The sequence below is a fragment of the Ovis canadensis genome, chromosome 16 (genome assembly GCF_042477335.2).
Source record: "Ovis canadensis isolate MfBH-ARS-UI-01 breed Bighorn chromosome 16, ARS-UI_OviCan_v2, whole genome shotgun sequence".
Taxonomy (NCBI): domain Eukaryota; kingdom Metazoa; phylum Chordata; class Mammalia; order Artiodactyla; family Bovidae; genus Ovis; species Ovis canadensis.
Window position 1 is genome coordinate 71,692,615 of NC_091260.1, and position 25,877 is coordinate 71,718,491.

A 25,877-nucleotide genomic window follows, 5' to 3' on the forward strand; every position below is an offset into this window, starting at 1 on the left:
GTAACCTCTGCATCTCTTCCCATTTAGCCTGAGTGTACAAACTAACCTCAGCAGTAGTGGTCTCACTGGCCTCCATCCCTCTGGGATTCACCAGGCTTCCAGCCCTCTGAGCTGGCACAACCCCTCCGGGCTGCAGAAAATTCCCAGGAGCTGCTGAACAAAGCTGCCAGAGGTGGGGGCACTGAGGATGAGGGCCATGGCCACGCATGCTCCAGAGATAAACGAGGTCTCATGAGCAGTCGCTGCACACGGTGCAGAATCTGTTGAGGCTGCAGTAACTCATGGTATCCGTGTGGGCATTTTTCTTTTTTTTTTTTACTTAAAATTTTTTTATGTTCATATATAGATAAAGCTCAATGAAATATTTCAGTGGGGAGAGCCCCTAGACTAAATAGAAAAAATCACGTTTCTTTTTAATTAGAGGATAATTGCTTTACAATGGTCTGTTAGTTTCCACTGAACAACAACGTGAATCAGCCATATGTATACACCCATCCCCGCCCTCGTGGCTTCCCTCCCACCCCACCCCACTGTGGGCATTTTTTCAAGTCCAGGATCCTAAGATGTCAAGGTCAAGGCTGCCTGGCCCCGGTCAAACATCCTTACCTAAAGATTGTTGTTATTTAGTCGCTAAGTCGTGTCTGACTCTTTGTGACCCCAGGGACTGTAGCCCACCAGTGTTCTGTCCATGGGATTCTCCAGGCAAAAATATAACTTCGTAAGAATGTCCATCTTTCTCTCTCTCTCTTTTCTTTTAAGGCTCTGCTGTAACTATTGTTTTATTTTTTGGTTTACATAACTTGGAGAATGGTTAGTCCCAGGCGTTGTTTCCAGCCTGTGTGCTCCAGGTGCCCAGTTTCAGGCAGTTCCCACCCCACCCCCGCCCCGCTGCACCTCAGCTAGAAATCCTGACCTGTTCTTTCGTTTCATCAGGGTTGATTGACAACCTGGATAAGGTCCCGCCCTCAGGGAGACTGACCCAAGAGAGGGGTGCTCAAGGCACACGAGAAGCAGATCTCACTTGTTGCATCAAAATGAATGTTGGCCCTTGGGTCCTGGACTGAATACCTGTTCCCTGGTGTGTTGTGATAAGAGGTGGTTTTCTGGCTCATTCCTTCTCACGCTAGCCTATTACACACATTCCTACCAGATCAACCTTCAAAACTCTACACTCACAAGCTCTCAGTTGCCAATCACATCCACTCTAAACGCCCCAACCCCACCCGACCTCTCATCCCTCCACCCCCCAGGCCCAGCCTTTTCTCTGTGAGCCCAGAGCAGGCTCTACTCCATCACTCCAAACCGCCCCCAGAGCCCTCCCCGCTTCTCCTTGCCACCGCAGAACCCTTCCCGTCTTCTCCAGCACACATGGGGCCTGTCGCTGATCAAATGTCTCACTGCCAGTCCTTATCTTACCACCGTTTAGCATTTTAATCACTTTTTGCATGCGTGCTAAGTCACTTCAGCCATGTCCAACTCTTTGCAACCCCTTGGACTGTTGCCAGCCAGGCTCCTCTCTCCCTAGGATTTCCCAGGCAAGGATACCAGAGTGGGTTGTCATGCCCTCCTCCAGGGGATCTTTCTGAGCCAGGGATCAAACCCGAATGTCTTCCATCTCCTGCACTGGCAGGCGGGTTCTTTACCACTAGCACCACCTGGGAAGTCCCAGTCTCTCTTTACTGGTTCTGTGCTTTCTAACCTCCTGGGAGGCAGAGACCTCGTCTCCAGTCTCTTTTGTATGCTCCACAGCCCTGGGCACGTGATAGCTACTGAACCGTCTTCCTAACCAAGCGATTGCCAACAGGCCAGGTCCACACGGCACCTGCCTGGCCAAGATTTACCAGGTGACAGTCGGAGCTGGGAGGGCCCGAGGTAGACGCCTGGGTAGATGTCTGACTTAATGAGCTATTGCTGAAAGCTGATTTTGAGCATGTGAAACCCATGCTGCGTGACAGGCACTGCGTGTTTTCTTCTGAAGCTGACAGATTAATGAGAATGTATATTGAGTAATGGGGAGTTTTCTTGGTTTTGCTTTGCTACTGCTGCTTGTGACTGCATGGCTGAATTTATTCAGAACTCGTGTCCACTTATCTTTTAAGCAAGGGAAACGTGTATAAATAATGAGAGGCAGGAAGGGGTTATTAAGGCTGAAGGAGCCTGGTTAGGCAGCACTTGGTGGAGAAGGCACTTTGGGAATTCCTACATTGAATCTGTATCTTTGCATTTTTATGGAAATCACAAAGCACCTACCAATGTTGCCTTCTTGCTGCCCCTCACCTGCTCACTGATGGAGAACCTGAAGTTTCATACAGTTTGAGTCATCACAGTCACTTCTGGAGGACTGAGCTTGTCATCACCCAGAAATAGAGTCCTTCACCAACCCCCTTGAGATCACACTGCAGGCCCTGTGGGTGTAACCCAGTGCATCCGGAAAAAATTCGGAGCCTGAATCTCTCCACAGGCTGCGGCTCCTCTGAAAAGCAAGTTAATCCCAGACCTGCCCCAGGTCTTCAGGAATAATTTCCAGTATGCCCTGAGCTAAAATTGCATCCTGGGACTCCCCTGCTGTCTGGTGGTTGAGACTCGGTGCTTCCAATGAAGGGGGCACAGGTTCGATCCCTGGTTGGGGAACTAAGATCAGACATGCTGCACAGTGTGGCCAAAAATAAGTAAATGCATATAAAAACGGCTTTAAAAATAAAACATTTTTAAAATAAAAAAATTAATTAAGAATAATGACATAAATAGAATAGAATAAGGGCTTTGCAGTTGGCACTAGTGGTAAAGAATCTGCCTGCCAGTGCAGGAGACATGAGAGACACAGGTTTGATCGCTGGTTCAGGAAGATCCCCTAGAGGGAGAAATGGCACCCCACTCCAGTATTCTTGCATGAAGAACCCTATGGACAGAGGAGCCTGGCAGGCTACAGTCCATGCGTTGCAGAGAGTCAGACACGACCGAGCATCTGAGCACTGACTGAGAGAATAAAACACAATGGCATCCTGAGGGCCCATGGGAGCCTTGAAAGCCCCTGATGTGCCCTGGTTAGGTCAGGGCAGATGTCCACAGAAGCATATCTCCAGAGTTTTTATCTGGGGGAGGGAAAAAGCGTTGGTGATTTGCCTCCTTTGGTACTAAGCACTTTAATGGACATAATTTCAGTTAATCCTAGAATCTGTCCTACAGGAGACCCATTGGGGCAAGCATTCCCATTTTACTAAGCACTGTGCATCTCAGAGAGGCAAGGTCATATGCCCAAAAGAACACAGCTAGGACAAGGGGGAGCTCAGATCTCAGTGATGGCCCACATGCTCCCCGGCTCACTCTGCTGGATTTCCAGGCCAAAGTCCTAGCTCTGCCACAAATAGCTTTCTGACTTGGAAAAAATTATTTTTTCCCTATGAGTTTCAGTCTCTCCATCTCTCACAAGAGCTAAGACTCCCTACTTCGCTGGGTTTTCAAAAGAATTAAATAAACTGTGAGAACTTATGAGAAGATGGCTTACACACACGCCTATACACACTTACGACAGCTCTTGAAAACAGAACTTCATATCATAGTGCTAATCTCTACAGGGATGAATATGTAAGTTTAGATTTCTCCTTAGCAGTTCCTTTAAAATATATTTTCCAAAAGAAAAGAACCAGTGAAAAGGGGATTTGGGTCTCATTCCAGATATATTTTAAGGTTCTAGTCCCTTCCAAAATTTACAGCCAGTGTCAACAAATACTTGGTTTGTCTAATCTCTTTGTGGTTTGCCGAGAAGGTGGATTCAGTGTTTTTCAAAGTTGGGACTTCCTGTTTTTCCCTGATCAGTGTTTTTCTCTTTGAATTCTTCACTTTTTTGCATCAGCCAGGAACACATGTGGTGCAGTCATATGGAACTGTGTTTGAGAGGGTTAGAAATTAGGTGATATAATACTTGGTCATTTTTTATCTATTCGGTGGACTTTCATCTTCACATAGCAGTAAGTGACTATAGAGAAAAAGCTTTTATTCTGTAGAAATGGTCTTTTAGCAGGACCAAAGGGGAAATTTTAATCATTTTACTTGTGAAGAAACATCATATTCTGTATTGAGTAATTGAAAGGAATCTTAAGGCTTTAAAACAGATTAAAATGTACTGTCAAAGTTACACAATGAGAAAATCGACTTACTACTCAAAGTCCAGAGCTCTCATTGGTTTTATCTTAATGTGCAATTAAAAAAAGAAATCTGCAGTTTGCCATTTAGAAACTTAACAGACAGCCTTTATTTTTATTTTTTTTTTTTAACAGACAGCCTTTAGAAATTCCCTTTTACTATCAGTGAAATAGGAAGAAATGTTTACTTAGGTTTATTCCCAAGCGTTAAGCAGAGGTTATCAAGCCAAAATCTTGAGCACTTCAAAGAATTTCTAGCAAAGGAACTTCGCATCTTAGTCATCAGCGCTCTGAGACACATGAGTTTAAAGTACTTGAAGTGGACCTAAATGTATAGTGGGGGTATTAAAGTTGGTTCAAAAACAAGTGTTTAAGCCATAAGGAAACTGAAGGTTCAGGCTTGGTAAAACAGTTCTAACGCTGAGGTTGGAATGATTCTTAAATTCGTCTATAAATGCCGTTATATGTAATGCCAAATGAGTTTAGATGTAGTTATACCCAAAGAGTATAGTTTTTGTGCATTTCTTTTTGCACACCTATTTAGGTCTCATTCCATATACTTTTATTCTAAAGCTCTTTTCCACTCATTCTGACCACTTAGAATTGTCATCCTGTCTCTATGGCTTGTAGAGGTGTGCTGCTGTGTTTCTATCTTAGTGCTGGTTGCATCAATAATCCTTCTGTGTGTTTCTCTCTTCACGTTTGTGTTCTCTCTCCCTCTCCCCCACTGCTTTTCCCATCTTCAGCTCCTTGAGTCTGCCCCTCTCCTTGTCATACAAAACCTCCCTAAACCCCAGGACTTTCACTGACGAACGGTTCATTTTTGTTCGTTTGCAAAAAATTCGTGTCCAACTCCTGCAACCCCCATGGACTGCAGCCTGCCAGGTTCAAGCCCCTAATTCAAAGGTTTGTGGGGAATATAAAGAAATATTCAAATACACTTAGTGTGTACAGCTTATTTGCCTGGCCCCATGCTCTCTGCTGATCAGGGTACATGACATAAAGAAAGTGAAAGTCGCTCAGTCATGTCCTGTATAGTCCATGGAATTCTCCATTCCAGAATACTGGAGTGGGTAGCCTTTCCCTTTTTATAATTAATAAATAATGTAATAATAAATATTGTATTTTATTATATATTTTATAAATGTGTACAAAGGTGAAAGGGAAAGTCACTCAGTCGTGTCTGACTCTTTGAGACCCCATGGATTATAACTCACCAGGCTCCTGTGTCCATGGGGTTCTCCAGGCAAGAATACTGGAGTGGGTAGCCAGTCCCTCCTCCAGGGGATCTTCCCAACCCAGGGATTGAACCCGGGTCTCCTGCATTGCAGGCAGATTCTTTACTGTCTGAGCCACCAGGGAAGCCCTGGTGGGAGGTAGAAGTAGGTAACAAAGGGCTTGAACATGCGGCAGCAGGGGGGTCAGTTAAACAAGAGCAGATCTTTTCTCATGCTCAGAGGTCTAGATTTTGGAAACTTGCAGCTGTCTTTGGACAGCACACAGCTTCTAGAATTCAGCCTCGTGTTTAAGCTGTCAGAAATCAGGGTGTCTTTCAAGTGAGATGAACAAGGGGAACCCCTCCAAGAGGCATGCTGATAATTTATCAAAAGGGACTTCCCTGGTGTCCAGTGGTTAGGACTCTACCCTTCCATTGCAGGGGTCACAGGTTCAATCCCTGATCAGGGAACTAAGATCCTGCATGCCACAGTGTGACCAAAAAAAAAAAACTTTGCTCTGTGGAGTGGTTCCCTGGCTTTGCCTCCTAAGAATTAGATATTTCATCTATCTTCTGTGTATTCATTTTTCATTTTAAACCATTGAAGTAACATATGTTCTTTGTCACAAGGAAAGCTATACAGATATGAGTGTCAAGCTGATTATCTTCCTCTTCCTGACTCCCTTCATCCCATCGCTCCTAAAATAAACAGTATTAAGAGTTTGGTATATGTCACTCTCCAACTTTCTCTCTGCTCATTCGCATGTATTTACCCATTTTTGAGGATCTTTTTAAAAAAACAAGCTCTGTGATTGCTGGTCAGCATGCCCCTGTGTGCATGGACCATATACGCAGAAAATAATAATCATAATTACTTAGCTTTTCCCATGTTGGCAGACAGACAGATTGTTGGCAACTGTCTGCCATTGCAAAGAATGCTTTAATGAACGCCTTTGTTTGAGAGGCATCCTGTACTTGGGCTTTATTTTGTTTGGATAGATTCTAACAGGACATTACTGGATTAAAGAGACGGTATGCTCTAAATGGTAATACCTTTTGACATCTTCCTTTGCCAAGGATTAGAGTTGACACTCCAGCCAGTACTGTATGAAATTTCCTTTTGTGCTGTATCTTCACTGGAGGCGTGGAAGGAGCGCATGATATGCCCAGTAGGTCTGTCTGGAGCCACAAGGGGCCCCAGCTGCTGTCCCATTGTCAGCAGGGACATCAGGGTCTTCACGTTCGGAATCACTGGGATCTTGAATGGGGCTGTGCTGTTGGGTAGGTCAAAAAGTTCATTTGGGTTTTTCCATGTGTGTGTGCGTGCTAAGTCGCTCAGTCATGTCCAACTCTTTGCAGCCCCATGGACTGTAACCCACCAGGCAACTCTTGCCCATGGGATTCTCCAGGCAAGAATACTGGAGTGGGTTGCCATACCTTCCTCCAGGGGATCGAACCCACGTCTCTACATCTCCTGCACTGGGCAGCAGGTTCTTTACCCCTAGCACAACTTGGGAAGCCCATAAGATGTTACAGAAACAAACATTTTGGCCAACCCAATACTTTAACCGACTCCCTTCTCAGGTGCTTACTGGAAGCTTCTGTGCAGGGAGCTTTCTGAGGCACTCATCCTGCAGAACTTCTCTGCCAGACTGGTCAAGGCTGACCAGGCCACAGGTCAAGGCCACACTCTCCCATCTATGCCAGCATCACCTGAAGCCAGGAGCCCACCCTAGACTCCTTTCAAAGGGAAAGACCTCAAGGGAGTCTTCACTCAGCCTAATCTACCTAAGGCTCTCAGATTCTTTTCAAACTACACTGCCATCAGAAAAAAGTAATGATTTCCTTTAGGAATATTTGCTTCTAGTATTTAACCATCTGGATGGGCATTGCAGGGGGATGTTTATCCCACCTGCCCCCACCCCTCCACCTGCCATCCTCAGTCTAGTGTTGAAGGAGGATAGAGTGCCATACTCTCGATCACCCTGGCTGCTGGTTTGGGCCAAACCTTGGGCAAGTGACATAATCCCTTTGAGCCCCTTTTCTATAAAATAGGAATTTTCCATGCTTGCCGTTTCTGTAGCATTGTTATATACAGCCAATAAGATAATGTGTGAAGGTCCATTCAAGATTCTGCCACACTGCCTATGTAAGAGGTTGGTATTCTTCATGTGATCCATAAGTCATGTTTCTGGAATAAATTATTGAACACTCAGCAAATATACTTCTGTGGCTGCAGCATCCTCAGGGTTCTGAGGGCCAAGTGGACAGGGCCCACACGCCTTTCACTGGGTCCTTTCATCCCTTCATTCATGTTGGCAAAAGGGCTGGAGCAAGACAGCACTTCAGTCTACTCTGAATTCCCAAGATCCCAAAGCTGAATTATAGTGAATCTGGATTTACAGAAGGAAGCTCAGCATGTGCATTTCCTGGCTCATTATTATATACGTGAAATAACAAGTACAAAAATGAATTCATTCTCTCTTTAGACACTTTCAAAGCAGTTCAGTTTTACCCACACGATTCTATAGCTTATTCCTTTATCAAATCACTTTTCTGGTGTAAAATATTCATCACAAAACATGGTTATAGTTGTAAAAGCAAGCAAGAGAGCAAGTGAATCGCTCAGCCGTGTCCAACTCTCTGCAACCTCATGGACTGTAGCCTACCAGGCTCTTCTATCCATGGGATTTTTCTAGGCAAGAATATTGGAGTGGGTTGCCATTCCCTTCTCCAGGGGCTCTTCCTGACCCAGGGATCAAACCTGTGTCTCCCGCATTGCCTGCAGACACTTTACCATCTGAGCCACCAGGGAAGCCCCCAAACACTGGACTCGTCCAGGATATGAACCCAAAGACAGCATAAATTCAGAATATGTAGTTCTTGAGCCCTTGCTACAACTACTGACACCCTTTGTCTCTTGCCTGGTTTGCTTTCTCTTGGTCCTTCCTTGTTTTGTGTTCTTAAACAGTTTGCTCAGTGAGATGATTATCATTTTAGTCACTCAGTCGTGTCCAACTCTTTGCGACCCCATGAATCTCTGCACGCCAGGCCTCCCTGTCCATCACCAACTCCCAGGGTTCACTCAGACTCACGCCCATCGAGTCAGTGATGCCATCCAGCCATCTCATCCTCTGTTGTCCCCTTCTCCTCCTGCCCCCAATCCCTCCCAGCATCAGAGTCTTTTCCAGTGAGCCAACTCTTCACATGAAGTGGCCAAAGTACTGGAGTTTCAGCTTTAGCATCATTCCTTCCAAAGAAATCCCAGGGCTGATCTCCTTCAGAATGGACTGGTTGGATCTCCTTGCAGTCCAAGGGACTCTCAAGAGTCTTCTCCAACACCACAGTGCAAAAGCATGAATTCTTTGGCGCTCAGCCTTCTTCACAGTCCAACTCTCACATCCATACATGACCACACGAAAAACCATAGCCTTGACTAGACGGACCTTAGTCGGCAAAGTAATGTCTCTGCTTTTGAATATGCTATCTAGGTTGGTCATAACTTTTCTTCCAAGGAGTAAGCGTCTTTTAATTTCATGGCTGCAGTCACCATCTGCAGTGATTTTGGAGCCCCCCAAAATAAAGTCTGACACTGTTTCTACTGTTTCCCCATCTATTTCCCATGAAATGATGGGACCGGATGCCATGATCTTCGTTTTCTGAATGTTGAGCTTTAAGCCAACTTTTTCACTCTCCACTTTCACTTTCATCAAGAGGCTTTTTAGTTCCTCTTCACTTTCTGCCTTAAGGGTGGTGTCATCTGCATATCTGAGGTTATTGATATTTCTCCCGGCAATCTTGATTCCAGCTTGTGTTTCTTCCAGTCCAGCATTCCTTATGATGTACTCTGCACATAAGCTAAATGAGCAGGGTGGCAATATATAGCCTTGACATACTCCTTTTCCTATCTGAAACCAGTCTGTTGTTCCATGTCCAGTTCTAACTGTTGCTTCCTGACCTGCATACAGATTTCTCAAGATGATTATACTTTACCTATAATCTCAAAATCAGGTCAATAATTTAGACCAATAATAGCAGTGGAGGCAGGGGGAGGTCATGACAAGCTTATTCACACACAGCAAAGAAAACAGTAGCGTGGCTGTATACCATTATATATCACCTACCTGAATTGTTGGGATTCCTTTCTCAGTGTGTGTGTGTGAATCTGTGTAGCCGTGCACCAGTGTGTGCATCCATGGGCTGGAAGGACTAACCTGTTTAATGACTAATTTTAAATCTCACAGTCACCTCCAAAAATCAGTCAGTTCAAAAGCCCCAGACCTTTAGAGATCTTTCACAAAACTTGGTGTGTGCTAGTTACATAAATACCAGCAGCGAGTCATAGCTGAACCCTGAGCAGCAATAAATGAATCCCACAGTTGAGAATCCAGTAGAAATTCTGCACAAGCTAAAGATTCTAGGATGATGCATTATCCCAAGCGTAAAGGAAGATCAGAGACGTTCTCAAGTGGTGTCTTTCGAAGGCTGGAGAGCCTCTTAGCATTTCTACCACTCTAGTGATGGAACTGGCACATAAGCTCGGGGACACAGCCCATGTGGTCTGTGTGCCCGGGTTTCGTCCGTACCCTTTGTTGTACGGTGCTCATGCCAGAGTGTTAGTGACCTGATTTCTCTTAGCCTCATTTTCTTAGCACGGCTCAGATATACGATGACTTCAGCATCACTCCTTTCATCTTCCACTTTTACCCTTGTAGTGCTTGCAACACATCACAGTTTAAAAAATAATCTTGCTTCCATGTCTTTGGAATTTTCCATAAAAATCAGTCTTCATCCCAAAGTTCTTTGTGTTCTACTCAGCTAATCCTCTCTGTTTAAAGTAAGCATTTGGCCCTGACTGTGAAGTCTATTTCAAAATGAAAGGCGGGGTTGGTTCAGGATAATAGAATGATGGTTAAGATCTTAAGCCCAGAGGTCAAGATGTTCTGGCTTCTTCTCCCAGCTCTGTGCCTCCTAGACAAAGTGGTTTAGCCTCTCCAAGCACCAGTGTTCTCGCCAGTAAGCTGGGAAATAAGAGTACATCCCTGACGGAGTGGACAGGAGAAGTGAAGCTCTTAGAACAGTGTCCATCGCAGCACAAGACCCAGGAAATGTTAGCTTCCAAGACATTTCCATCATCATTACTATAGTGGTCTTTGGATTTCATAAGCGCCACAGGCAAATCAGCATTTGCTTTTTCTTCTCTTAGAATAAATACATTTGTAAATGTCAGTAGAAGCGCATTGATGACATTTCAGAATGTTGCAGTTGAGTCAGGAAAAGGAATGGAGCTTCAGAGCTGCTTTGCTTAGAGGTCTACAGCCAAATTTAAGATGCTAGAGGAATCAAGAAAAAAAAATCTATTCCTAATCATGAAGACAGTATTAAGTGAGCAGAATACATAAGTATGTGCTCAGTTGTGTCTGACTCTTTGTGATATCACAAACTGTAGCCTGCCAGGCTCCTCCATCTGTGGAATTTTCCAGGTGAGAATACTGGAGTGGGTTTCTATTTCCTTCTCTAGGGGATCTTCCCCATCCCAGGGATCGAACCCACATTTCCTGTGTCTTCCGCACTGGCAGGCAGATTCTTTACAGCTGCACCACCTGGTATGTAGGCAGCAAGAAAGCGTAGAAGGTTAGTAAGAAGAATCCCCAGATCCCAGGGTCAGTCTGTTTAAGGAGTTGTTGTTGTGTTAGTTGTTATTTTGTCCTTTGAATATAAAAGCATTTAAAACTTGGTTTTAAAGTGGGATGGATATAATCTTGATATATTACCCTAGAATTAGCATCATTTGGGGACCATATAACTTTATAAGTATTAAAAACTAGTAGGAAATATGGAATGAATTTTAATAGTAAAGATGTGCGATCAAGGTGAGGAATACATAAGGACTCTTAACTAGCATAGAAAGTGTTGGTTTTTTAAAGTACACTAGAATTTTCATAGTAATATTCTTGAATTAAAGTTAAGTGTAGATAAATAGTGTTAGTCACTCAGTCGTGTCTGACTCTTCGCGACCCCATGAACTGTAGCCCACCAGGCTTCTCTGTCCATGGAATTCTCCAGGCAAGAATACTGGAGTGGGTTGCCATTCCCTTCTTCAGGGTATCTCCCTGACCCAGGAATCGAACCCAGGTCTCCTGCATTGCAGGCAGATTCTTTGCCATCTGAGCCGCCAGGGAAGCCCTGAGCTTCATGTTCAAATGAAAGATCAAGAGGATTTGAGGAGGGTCCTGTGACCCTAAAATTCATCCTTGAGTGAACTAACATCTTTCTGGAGTAAAAGATCAAAAGTAAAATGCTTTTTGTTTTCCCTGAAGTATTGAAGAAACCAACAGTAGAAAATTGAGTTGCCAAATTTGGTACCTGTTTGGTAATTTGATCTTTATAGAAACTCCTCTCCAGGTGTGAGAAATGACAGAGAAAAGCAGTGTTATATTTTGGACTTGCCCTGTGTTGTCTCCCAGTCTTCAGGAAGCACTAAGTACGGGTGGTGCTGCCCGGAGCAATGACTCTGATGACCAAAGCGACCAGGTTCCATTTAACCACCACTCCCTTTAACCACAACCTCATGTGTGGGTGTCGAGCTCTTGGCCAGAGCTCCATAGACAGAGCGAGGCTGTCTCCTTTAGGGGGGTATAGATCCTTGAGAAAATAAAACATGGCTGGAAAACTACCGGGAAGATAAATGATCTAATTTAACCCAAACCACTGTTTAAAATACAGACAAACAGAACAATAAGAGTGGAAAACTACAGGAACCCAGACTGTTTGAGAGGACTGAAATCCAAGGTGCTGATTATCCATGTCACTGGAAGACGCTGTTCCCATAGGTAGCTCTGCTACAGATGTACTTCTGAATTTTCCACTTTCCCACAAATGCAAATTTCCTGAGGACCTTAAGTTTGAGAAAAAAATTTTAATGATATTTCTTTTGCCACAGTAATACTGAGTTTGCTCCATGTCCATGTCATAGAACATGTAATGGGATGGTTGAAGCTATAGACAGAGGAGTAGTCTTTTAGCAAAGAGATTAAATGATAATCTAGCCAGACAGAACATTACTCATCCCTTGTCCCACTGGTTTTTCTAATCCAGGGTGAGGCAAGTAAAGAAAGTATTCATCTTACTAGAAGTAAAGTAAAAGGACCTGCAGCATTTTATGTAATAATCTGGTATTTTAAGAAACAAAACCAGTGTCCAACCCAACACCTTTTTCTGACAGGTATATATATATTTTTTTGAAGTATAGTGCTTTACAATGTTGTGTTAATTTCTGCTGTACAGCCAAGTGATTCAGTTTTACCTATATACACTTTCTTTTTTATATTCTTTTCCATTATGATTTATCACAGGATATTGAATCTAGTTCCCTGTACTATACAGTAGGACCTTGTTGTTTATCCATTTTATATGTCATAGTTTGCATCTGCTAACCCTAAACTCGGGATTCGCAGGTGGCTCAGATGGTAAAGCATCTGCCTGCAATGCGGGAGACCAGGGTTCAATCCCTGGGTCGGGAAGATCCCATGGAGAAGGAAATGGACCCACTCTAATACTCTTGTCTGGAAAATTCCATGGACGGGGGAGCCTGGTAGGCTACAGTCCGTGGGGTCACAAGTGTCGTTCACAACCCTAAACTCACAGTCCATCCCTCCGCCACCTTGGCAACCACTAATCTGTTCTCTACATCTGTGAGTCTGTTTCTGTTTTGTAGATAAATTCATTTGTGTCAACTCAGCACCTTGTTGTGGAAAAATTTGAAGAGCCATTTCTATATGAGCAACATGATCATTTTCTTAGCATGTGACCATAAATGTCAATTACAAGATTGGCATCCAACTGTCCTTGGCACTGCTAAACTGGGTGTCCCTCTCTCCCCAAGCCTGCTTACCCTTACAAGCACCCATCTTTCTGAATTTGGAGATTATCACCCTGCTTACCTGTCAGGGCACACTTAGCTCTTCGCGGGGTTTTCTCAGCTTCTCCGAGAAGGTTCTCCTTTGAATCTAAACTTCTGATTTTCTTTTCATGGCAGCTGACTTCTGTTATAGGATTTGACTTCACAGGGGGACAGCTTGACATCCAAAGGACATAGGGGGAAAAGGAGCTGGAAAAAATCTTTGCTTAAGCTGTACACTTGAGTCTAATCATGCGGCCCAGTGTTAAATCCTATTTATGTCCATGTGTCTACAGTTAAGGAGTCACCTTATCCAGTACTTACTGGGTGCCCCTGTGACAGGGTAGAAATAGCAGGGGCAATGCTTGTCTATCTCCTGAGAAAATATCAGAGCTACAGGAAGGTGCACAGTGCCACTGCCATCTTTTTGCATATTCCAAATACATCAGTTCTACCAAAAATAGGTTTATTTACCCGGAAAAACCAAACCTGCTGTTGGAGGATTTTATGAAGGACAAGATACATCCGCTGGATGTTAGTTAACACATTTTCTTGGTTCACATACTGAATTTTGGCTATGTGGCATGCATTGTACTAGGTAGACATAGGAAGGCTGGTAAGCAGTAGTAGTCTGGTGAGAGGAGCAGTTGAGTAACCAGGCAACCACAGTGCAGTGCAGTGAGCATGGGAATGGGACCTGGGTTAGGGTACCAAGGAGCACAGGGTGGGGGTTGGGGGGGGGGAGGCACCTTCCAAAATGTGATTCCTGAACTGATTATGAGTTTACTGGGCAAGTGAGGTCGGGCAAAGGTAAAGGTGATGCTGTGTAGAGAAAAGAACTTGAGCAAAGAACTTTAGCTGAAATAGAACATGGCATATTCAGAAAACCACTAATAGTTCAAGTGTACTTCCTCAGTGGCTCAGCAGTAAAGAATCCACCTGCAACGCTGAAGAACCAACTTCCATCCCTGAGTCAGGAAGATTCCCCTGGAGGAGGAAATGGCAACTCAGTCCAGTCTTCTTGTTGGGAGAACCCCATGGACAGAGGCGCCTGGCGGACTACTCTCCAGGGGGTCTCAAAAAGTCGGGCATGACTGAAGCAACTGAGCACACACTCATAAAACACAAGGCCAGGCAAGCATAGAGAGCTGAGGTCAGGCAGACAAGCAAGGTCAGGTCACGAGTGGCCTTTATGAGAGGTCACTCGGTGCACAAATATTTATTTATATTTATATACATTATATATAATTTATATTATTATAGATTATTATTTATAGATTTTATAGATGTCATGTATGCATGAGCCAGATACTGTCCCAGACCCTGAGGACAACCTTTATGGAGCCCATGGTCTGTGAACAGGATGCAGCCTTGAAGCACCTCGATGCCCTTGTAGGAATTTGGATTGTGTAATCTGACCATCATGTGGAGGGAAGAAGAGCTTGGAGACGAGAAGACCACCGGTGACTTTGCCCAAGGCACAGTGGTGGGGCTGGAGAGAACTAGACAGATTCAAGAGTGACTAAGGGAGAAGTATGGATAGAACCAAGCAATCAGTGGGTGTGAGGGCTGAAAGGCATCCATGGAGATTCTCAGGCTTCTGAGCTTAAACCTTGGATGCATTCATTCGAAGGGTACCCAAGAGGAAGGCCAAGACTGTGGGAACCCAGGTAGCCTAGTAGATGGTGAAGTTTTCGAAACGTAGAGTGTGAGGAACCAAGGGGCGTTCAGATGGAGATGAGTGGATCTGAAACATAAGAGACGCCTGGGAAATCTGGAGAGATGGCCCGGAGACTCTTGAGCGGACAGGGAGTGATTGAAGTTGTGGCGAAGGGTAGGGGTGGGCGGCAGAGATTGCTGAGTCAGAGTAGAGAGCACCAGGAGGCGAGCGGAACCCTGGGAACACCAGTATTTAAGAGACAAAGAAGAGGCATCCAAGAGAAAGAACTGGAGCAGAAGAGCTAGGGGGAGAACCTAGAATCTTTTGTCACCGAAGCCAGGGAGGAAAAAGTGTTTGAGAAAGAAGGGGTGGCCCAGAGGGCGGATCTGCTGAGAGATCAGAGCCGAGGACCAGAAGTGCGCATTTAGTTCAGCGGGAAAAGCTTCTGTCGGGGAGGGGGAGCCGGAACCGGAACCCAGTGGCTGCACTCGCCGCAGCGTTCTGTGCTGACTCCTGTGGTGTGCCCAAAGCCTGTTAGAGCTGTAGGTCTGGGTTCCGGCACCTCTGAGGCAGCTGTTCTAACAGGCTGAGGAATACATTGTTTGAAAAACAAAAGTGGAAATAAGAAGCACAGGTAGCACGTCATAGAAGTCTTCTGTGAAAGGAAGGTGAGAAAGAAGGTGGGACTGAGAGAAAGAGAGGAGTCAAGAGACGCTTTATTTTTCAGAGGGAAATCACTTAAGTATGTGTGACTAAGGACTGGAGAGGGCCAGTGGAAAGGTGAAAAGTGTTAGTCGTTCAGTCATATCTGACTGCGACCGGGTGGACTGTAGCCTGCCAGGCTCCTCTGTCCATGGGATTGTCCAGGCAAGAATACTGGAGTAGGTAGTCATTCCCTTCTCCAAGGAAAGAGCCAGACAAGTAGCAAAGATCAGATGAGCTGGAGGGGAAGATAGTGGTTCCTGCCCAGGTCCGAGAGACAGAAATGCAGAGAGAGACCTACATTTACGGAGATGTGGATGGACCTAGATTCTGTCATACAAAGTGAAGTCAGTCAGAAAGAGAAACACGTATCATACATTAATGGATATATGTGGAATCTAGAGAAATTTGTGTTGACTATCTTATTTACAAGGCAGAAATAGAGAGACGGGTGTAGAGAACGGTGGTAAGGACACCTAGGGGGAATGAGGAGGATGGGATGAATTGGGAGATTGGGATTAACATATATATATATAGTACTATGTATAAAATAGTTAACTAATGAGAAGCTGTTCTACAAACAGGAAACTCTACTCAATGCTCTGTTGGTGGCCTAAATGGGAAGGAAATCCAAAAAAGAAATATATATATATATATATATATATCTGATTCGCTTTGCTGTACAGCAGAAAATAGCATAACATTGTAAAGCCACTATACTCCAATAAAGTTTTTTTTTTTTTCTTTAATAAAGGCAATGTGAAAAAAAGAGAAAGAAATGTGAAAACCCAGGAAGCTAGCCCTGGTCAGACAGGCCCTTCCATTGTAACACCAAGAAGAGGTGAAGGGTTTGGTACACATGTGTTTTGTTGAGCATTGTTTTACGGAGAGAAGCAACGAGAAATTTAGTTCCAACCTGATGGATTCCCTATTGCAGATGAAGTAAAAGTGAGGTTATCTGCCAAGGAAGAGGGAACAAGGCAGCTGAGAAATTCGGAGAGCAGGGATGGGAAGGATGGAAGGATAACTGAGCAGTGAACAGCCCGATTGAGGATGGAGGCCAGTGAGCCTGGCAGCAGCCTGTTTGTCACATGTTTTATTCCAGCCACTCTCAGAGCCCTTCTAGATGAGAGTGGAATGGGTAAATAATTAGATGACTCCAAGGTTAGAGATTTGCAGACAGTGAATTGTAGTTATTGACAGTGGTGTAGTTAAAGTGATAACCATGACAAGGAGGGTAGAATAAGGCAGGACAGAAAGAAGGAGCCAAGGGAGGAGATGGGCGAGATGAGAGACCGACAAGTTTAGTGGAGTTCAGAATAGACAGAAGGGGAACGACAGGAAGAGCCTCAGATCTCCCGGACAGGAGATCAGCTGTGGTGGCCTCCAGGCCTACTCTTAGGGACAAGGTGTCAGCTCTTAGACCTGTTCCCGGGGTGGGGGTAGGGGGAACAGCTCTACACAGCACCCAGCTAGCGAGGAATGCCTACTGTTCACAGTGGTGTGAAATAATGGGCAGGGTTGGGGTGAGGCGGTGACTCTTAGTTTGAAGACATTCAGTCTGCAGTGTCAAGATGTTTCTGGTCTCTAGAGCCCAAGTTTAAAATGTCAGGATCTCTTTTAGGGTTTAACAATCTAAGACAGTTCATACCAGAGAGATCACATGGGATTTGTTAGCCATTTCCCTGGAGGTTGTGGATTTTCTTAAGTTTTTCTGGGGTTTTTTTCCCCCCACTTTTTAATATCCTGTCATTTTGCTAACTTTTGGGAGGAAAAAATTTAAACCCTAGAACACTATGAACCTGGCAGATACTGGGAGATAAGAAGGCAGGTAGGTCCCAAGGAAAGCCTTCTGGAGCCAGATAAGTTTTGAAGTCAGACATTGCACACTGCCGAGGACCCGCAGCACAAAGAATGCTGATCTGAAGTGTGATGAGGGCCATGTGCCAGCCTTCTGGGCCCAGAACCATGCTGGGTTGAAGGGCAGTTTGTATTTATAGTGGTTGGAGTCCTGGTAGATGCGGCCCTAAAGTGTCTTACTCTGGAAAACGTGTGAGTCCTTAGACACCTGATTTGAACAGCAGGTGAACTGCTGTACTTAACACGCTCTAGGGACAAAATTGTGACTCCAGGTCTAATTCTTTCCAAAGACATCTCAGACACCTCCTTAGCTGAATTTCAAGACCACAGTGCTTGCTCTTTCCCCGCCTCAGCCACGGTTCTTCCTGGTCTTGGCTAGAGATGCAGCCGTGTTCACTAGTGACCTGGCCAGGACGCTGCTAGCTAACTGATGGATGCTGAACCACAGCATCATTACAACCCCAAGGTAACAGGGAAGATTTGTTTACATGTATTTCTAGAAAGATACAAGGTTGAATCTTAGACTCCTTTCCGTCTGTACCCAGGCCAGATGATCTTATTTAGTTTCCTGCCTTTAAATACTATCTATATGCTGACGGTCTCCAAATGTCCACAGCCCAGACGTCCCCCTGTACTCCAGGCTCACATAGCCAACTGTCTTCCCTGATTTCTGTGTGTGGAATCCTACCGGTGTCTCACACCCAATAGGGGACTCCCCAATGGAAACCTTGTGTTTTCCTTCCCAATCTTCCCTCCCAAAGTGCCCTCACTCAGTAAGTAGTAACACCATTTAACCAGTGACTCAAGCCAAAAAAACTAAACAGTTCTCCCTTTTCCTCACACCCACCATGTAGTCCATCATTAGTTTCATTTATTTTACCTCCCAAAAGCTCTCAAGTCAGGACAGTAGGGGGATGAATTGGGAGATTGGGATTGACATAGATACACTATCGATACATATACTCACTATTGATAACTAAAGAGAACCTACGGTCATAGTACAGGGAACTCTACTCAATGCTTTGTGTGGCCTAAATGGGAAGGAAATCCAAAAAAAGAGGGGATATGTGTACGTATAACTGATTCGCTTTGCTGTACAACAGAAACTAACACAACATTGTAAGGCAACTATAATTTAATAAAAATTAAATTTTAAAAAATAAACAAAAGGCTCTCTAGTCAATTGACTTCTCTCCGTCTCCCCATACACCCTCTTCCAAGCCATCGCCTTCTCTTCTCTGGATCACCATGTGACCCAGAGTTCACCAGTGAACTCTTGACTTCCTGCTCTGTCTGACCCTCTCCAGGCCACATCTGTACCTGCAGCCAGGAGGATGGACATTCCCACCTGGGCTCAGACCCTTTGACGGCTTCCCACTGCTCTTAGATCAAAGCCCCATGTTCTTTACTATGACCTGCGATGACCTTAGCACTACCTACTCTTCAGAATTCACCTTATATCCCCTCTACTCTTATTGGATGCCCTCCTGCAGGTCCGGGTCTTCCTCCAGCTCTTCCTACAGTGGGTTCATTCTTGTTCTTCAACTCTCAGCTCAAATGTCACCTCTTTGAAGGAGTTTCCTTGTCTGGTTCATCTGAATAGGCTCCTCCCAGGAATCTCCAGCTTAGTAATTGCATTTCTATAGCGTCCGTCATGGGAAATATTTATACAATTTGTGTATATTTCACTTCATGCCTTCAAACCCTCATCACTCACCTATCATGTGATCCCCTGTTACATTTAGGACTGGTATGTGGTGTGAACCAAAGTTCTCTGTGACTCCTGGAGCTTACATCCAATGGAGAAGGTAGACAGGAAGACAAACGACAAGTAAATAGACAATATAACGTCTGGGCACCTGAAGCGAAGAGCTGACTCATTTGAAAAGACCCTGATGTTGGGAAAGATTGGGGGCAGGAGGACAAGGGGACAACAGAGGATGAGATGGTGGGTTGGCATCACCGACTCGATGGACACGGGTTTGGGTGGACTCCGGGAGTTGATGATGGACAGGGAGGCCTGGCGTGCTGCGGTTCATGGGGTCACAAAGAGTCAGACACGACTGAGCGACTGAACTGAACTGAATGAACATTCTATGAAGGAAAACAGAGTAAGCAAGTTGAAACGACAGATAAAGCAAACCGCAGGTGACAGAAGGGTGCCTGAGAACTAATGGCTGATCAGAAAACATCACAAATATATAGGCAATAGGTGCTTTATTCAAACTAATTTTGAAGAAGCAAATTATTATAAGAAAATTAATTTCAAGCCATACCTCACAGTGTAAGTTCCAGGAGGAGTAGAAAGTTAAATGTGCACATGAAACTATAAGCTAAACAAAATTGCCTTAGCTAAGGATAAGTAAGAATGACAAAGTTCAGAAGTATGGAGAGAAACTCCATGAAATGAAGGATTGACTGCATAATAACTTCATATTTCTGGTATCAAAAGAAAATCATGAAATTAGGAAGTGAACAAACTGAGGAAAGTGCTACAAATGGCAATAATAAAAAGGCTCATAATATCAGCCTAGCAAATCTCCTCAATTCTAAAGCTCTTTTTGCCTTGTGTCTTAATGCTTCTTAAAGTCAGGATTTGTTTTCTCATCACAGCATACATTTAGTATGGCCAATAAAAATATTAAAATATTAGCTCTTACAGACAATAACATCTTCATCTTACAATCAAAATGTGATTTTTTTTCCCAAGTGTACACAAATTAGTATCAACATTGAAATTCCTAGTAGAAAATACCTAATTCATTCATTCATCAAACAAATTCTTGAGTGTTTATAATGTAGCAAGGGGGCCTTCGCAGGTGGCACAGTGGTAAAGAATCTGCCTACCAAAGCAGGAGACAAGGGACTCAAGAGACGCAGATTTGATCCCTGGTTGGGGAAGATCCCCTGGAGTAGGAAATGGCAACCCGATCCAGTATTCTTGCCTGGAAAATCCCACAGGTGGAGGAGCCTGATGGGCTAGAGTCCATAGGGTCACAAAGAGTCAGACACGATTGAGAGGCTGAGTATACACTCACACACAGTGTAGCAAGGTGGTAAGTGTTTGGTGGTAAACAATATGGGCATAAATCCTTGCTTTCAAGTGCCTTTTCTAGGCCAGTTGTGCGTGGTGCCCTGTATGCTACTTATAGACGATCTAAGATCTGTTATTTCAGCGAGAATAAGAACTGTGATAGAAGCAGATCCAATCAAGTCAGCATGGCTCTAAACCCTGTGCTTTTTCCTCAAATTACCATAATTGTTGAGCTTAGCGGAGTGTTCACACCCAGTCTTGCTGACAGAGCTGTCATTCCTTATGTAATTTGATTTTCTTTCCTGCCTCAGCACTGGGTTTAGGACCCTGTCAAGGAACAGTTGGTGGAAATAGCATTACTGTGGATGCCCCAGCCAGACTGATTCCTTTTTAGCAAAGAATAAAGTTTTGCCAGCAAGACACCTAAAAAGACGAATCCTATGTTATTTTAAAACTTGTGCTAATATGTAATATATCATTATATATTAATTATATCATTAATTATATATTTAAGTGCATGCTAAGTCACTTCAGTCATTTTGGATTCTTTTCGACCCCATGGACTGTAATCTGCCAGGCTCCTCTGTCCATGGGATTCTCCAGGCAAGAATTCTGGAGTGGGTTGCCATTTCCTACTCCAGGGGATCTTCCCAACCCAGGGATCAAACCTACATCTCTTAAATCTCCTGCATTGGCAGATGGGTTCCTTACCGCTAGTGCCACCTGGGAAGCCCTAAATTATATATACTGTATATTTAAATTTGAACACAATTTTAGCAATGAAAAGCAAGCAGTTTACAGTCAGAGTGGAGAAGGATGAGAAGGAAAAAGAACAAACCATACACTGTTCTCTATGACTGAGAGAAATGTAATTAGAAGCTGTATTGAGCTGGGGTCCCTGGAAACAGCCTGCCTTGGGAAATTTTCATGTGACTTTTTTATTGAGTGAGTGCTCTCACGAGAAGGGGAGCAGGAAGCAGTGGGTGGTGGGGAAAATTTAAAAAGGATGTGGTCTCCACTGGAGACTACCTCCCACCTGCTCCCACAGGGAGTTCTGGAGCATGAATTGTACCAGCGTTGATCCCACAGGGAGGCAGGGGAGGTGATCTTGTATATCCCTGTGTTCGCCCTTCACTGTCTGGGTGCTGCCTGGGGGCGGTCAGAAGTGGCCTAACCAACCCAAAGTGGCTGGGAGCAGTGTTTCCTGAGAAGGAGGCAGCTGTGAGCCTTGAGTGGCCAAGTCCCAGGACCTGGGGATGGATGTGCTAGCCAATAAGGGGCCTCTGGGTGGGAAATCAGCCACATCTCCTGCAGAGGTCCGAAAGGAAATTAATCTGGGAATATTATTGAGTGATGGATCTTGACACATAGCAGGAGTCCTCTGACACCATACACCTTTTGAACACAGGATTTATTGTCAATGAGCTTGTTGGTTTTTAGTTTGCTTCAGGCTGATAAGATATTAGATCAGCTTTGGTAAAGGAAATTTGTTCCTAAGGAGGACATCATGTCAGGTATGAAGGTTCTGATGGAAAATTTTAAGTTATTACTGGAAAAAAAGGAAAAGAGAATGAAAGATATAATTGGAAGCAGTTATCAAAAACTACCTTATATAATCACACAAATGTTATTGACTCGGCGGGTAAGGAATCTGTCTGCAATGCAGGAGACACAGGAGATGCGGGTTTGATCCCTAGGTTGGGAAGATCCTCTGGAGGAGGAATGTCAACCCACTCTAGTATTCTTGCCTGGGAAATCCATAGCCTGGTGGGCTATGGTCCATGGGGTCACAAAGAGTCAGACATGACTGAGTACATAGCATATGGCACCTGATATAACACCACTTGTCAGAAGAATGACACTGAATTTCTACAAGTATCATATACTTTTATTATAGATTTTTCTAAAATAACCTTACACATTGGTATTTTCTACAATAAATACATTTTTGGCTAACAGTGCTTTGCATAGATTGTTCAACTATAATGGTAGGTAAACGTCAGGGACACTTGTCAGAATCCCTGGAATGGACAGCGTGAACTCCAGTATCAGCAGTAGACTCTGAGTGATAATGACATGTCAGTGTAGGTTCATGGATTGTAGTCAGTGTAGTTTTCAATGGGGATGCTGTGTGTGCTCGGGGAAGAGGGAATGTAGCAGCTCTCCATACTTTCTGCTCCACTTTACTGTGAGCCTAAAACTAATCCAAGAAATTAAGTCTATTTTAAAAGTGTATATGCAATGGAATATTAGTCATAAAGAAGAATGAAATAATGCCCTTTGCAGCCGCATGGATAGAGCTAGAGATTATCATAGTAACTATGAGAAACTATGAGCAACTATGAGAGAAAAAGATAAAAACATATGATATCGCTTCTATGTGGAATCTAAAAAAATTATACAAATGAACTTATTTATGAAACAGAAACAAACTCACAGACAGAAAACAAACATGGTTCCCAAAGAGGAAAGAGGGTGGGAGAGGGATAAATTAGGAGTTCGGGATTAACAGATACACACTGCTATATATAAAATAGATAACCAACAAGGATTAACTGTACAGCACAGGGAACTATATTCAGTATCTTGTAATAAACAATAATTGGAAAGAATCTGGAAAAGAATATGTTTAACTGAATCACTTAATTACACACCAGAATCTAACCCAGCATTATAAATGACCTATACTGCAATAAAAACTAAATTTAAAAAAATGAGAAGTATATACAGAAAGCTGATCTGCCCAGGCAGTTGCCTGTTCCTAAAGACAGAGGGTGATATTCTGGTGACATTTTTATTTATTTATTTATTTTTGTAGTCAGAAAAAATTATTTATTTATTTATTTTAATAGGAGGCTAATTGCTTTACAATATTGTAGTGGTTTTTGCCATACATTGACATGAATCAGCCACAGGTGTACATGTGTCCCCCATCCTGAACACCCCCCCCCCATCGCCATCCCTCAGGGTCATCCCAGTGCACCAGCCCTGAGCACCCTGTCTCATGCATCAGACCTGGAGTGGCGATCTGTTTCATATATGATATTATACATGTTTCAGTGCTATTCTCTCAAATCATCCCACCCTCACCTTCTCCCACAGAGTCCAACAGACTGTTCTTACATCTGTGTCTCCTTTGCTGTCTCTCATACAGAGTCATCATTACCATCTTTCTAAATTACATATATATACCTTAGTATACTATATGGGTATTTTTCTTTCTGATTTACTTCATTGTATATAATAGGCTCCAGTTTCACCCACCTCATTAGAACTGATTTAAATGCATTCTTTTTAATGACTGAGTAATATTCCATTGTGTATATGTACCACAGCTTTCTTATCCATTCGTTTACCAGTGGATATCTAGGTTGCTTCCATGTCCTGGCTATTGTAAACAGTGTTGCAATGAACATTGGGGTACACGTGTCTCTTTCAGTTCTGGTTTCCTTTATGTGTATGCCCAGCAGTGGGATTGCTAAGTCGTATGGCAGTTCTATTTCCAGTTTTTTAAGGAATCTCCACACTGTTCTCCATAGTGGCTGTACTAGTTTGCATTCCCACCAACAGTGTAAGAGGGTTCCCTTTTCTCCACACCCTCTCCAGCATTTATTGTTTATAGACTTTTTGATAGCAGCCATCTGGTGACATTTTAAAAACAAAGTTCTTCTACTTAGACATCCATTCCCACAAGCTCTGATCTAATTTATTCGTCTGTGTGCTCAGTCTCGCAGTCTTATCCCACTCTTTGCAACCCTATGGACTATAGCCCATCTAGCTCCTCTGTCCATGGAATTCCCCAGGCAAGAATACTGAAGTGGGTAGCCATTCTCTCCCCCAGAGGATCTTCCAGGCTCAGGGATCAAACCCGAGGCTCTGTGTCTCCTACATTGGCAAGTGGATTCTTTACCACTAGTGCCACCTGGGAGGCCCTAATTTATTCATCTAGTAGGTGGAAAAGTTAGAAACTCAGAGGGGTGGTCCCTCATAGGGGATGTTAAAACACAATATTCTATGGCCACATCTCCAGCAAGAATTATTCAAAAACAGTGTATTTAGTTTAAAGATTTTTCTTTTCCTATTTGTCTGCACAAAAATCAGGAATGTATTTCAAATTAAAGTACAGTAAGAATCAGGTGAATAGCATCCACAGATGGTATAAAAATTCCATCAATACCCATTTTCATGACATAGAGCTTACATTATGCTATGAAGGATACATAAATAAGTACAATATTTCACACATACACACACAGGGGAAAAAGGACCCATCACCCACTCCATATAAAGTGGTTGACCCATTTCCAAAATGCCTGTTGCTATTGTGTAGATTCAGCCTGCAAATAAAATTTAACATGTTTACCTTTTAACCAGAACATCTTAGAATTATTTTCTGATATTAACCTAGAACACTTATTGGGTTTTTTCTATTCCTTTCATAGGAATTTCATAGGTGATAGCGGGCAGCTATCTCCCCCACAAGAAGATATTTCAAACTGAAGCTAATATGGATGAAAATGAAAATAAATAACCTCTATCAAATTACAGTGAGACTTACCCTATAAGCTGCTTAGCGTTCCTATGGAAACACAACCTGCTGCCTTTTATTGTGGGAGAGGAGACGAAGTTTCTAATGCTGTTTGTGGGACTCTTCCCTCCACAGGCCTTGAACCGGGGGATCGCTGCTGTCAAGGAAGATGCAGTGGAGATGCTGGCCAGCTACGGGCTGGCGTACTCCTTAATGAAGTTCTTCACAGGGCCCATGAGTGACTTCAAGAACGTGGGCCTGGTGTTTGTGAACAGCAAGCGGGACAGGACCAAAGCTGTCCTGTGCATGGTGGTGGCCGGCGCCATTGCTGCCGTCTTCCACACCCTCATAGGTAAGACTGTCGGTCATCCCTTAAGAATCCAGCTTTGCCAGTTCCCTGTTCCTCTTAATCTATTTGGGGCTTCTCTGGTGGCTCAGATGGTAAAGCGTCCACCTACAATGCGGGAGACACGGGTTCGATTCCTGGGTTGGGAAGATCCCCTGGAGAAGGAAATGGCAATCCACTCCAGCATTCTTGCCTGGAAAATCCCATGGACGGAGGAGCCTGATAGGTTACAGTCCATCGGGTCGCAAAGAGTCGGACACGACTGAGCGACTTCACTTAATCTATTTACGTGTATTTATTGTAGTAAGTGATTTCTTCTGTAATTATTAAGTATCATAAGAATTTTAAAGGCTGGGAGGAGTGGAGTTGGTACTTCTAGGACAAAAAAAAAGAGATGTCCTTTCTCTAGGAAACTGTATGTCTCTGGTTTCCAAACCCTGTGTCAGAGAGGGAGGAATTTCATTAATATGTGATCAGACTCAGGACTTC

At 43.8% G+C, this 25,877-nt stretch overlaps 1 protein-coding gene across 1 annotated transcript in view; it reads left to right on the forward strand.

Moving 5' to 3' along the window:
* The window catches only part of ANKH (ANKH inorganic pyrophosphate transport regulator), a 168,335-nt gene that overhangs the window by 69,799 nt on the left and 72,659 nt on the right, over positions 1–25,877 (forward strand). Inside the window, exon 2 of the mRNA XM_069556067.1 lies at positions 25,178–25,394. Coding sequence (XP_069412168.1) covers positions 25,178–25,394 — 217 coding nt within the window. The remainder of the gene's footprint in view (positions 1–25,177; positions 25,395–25,877) is intronic.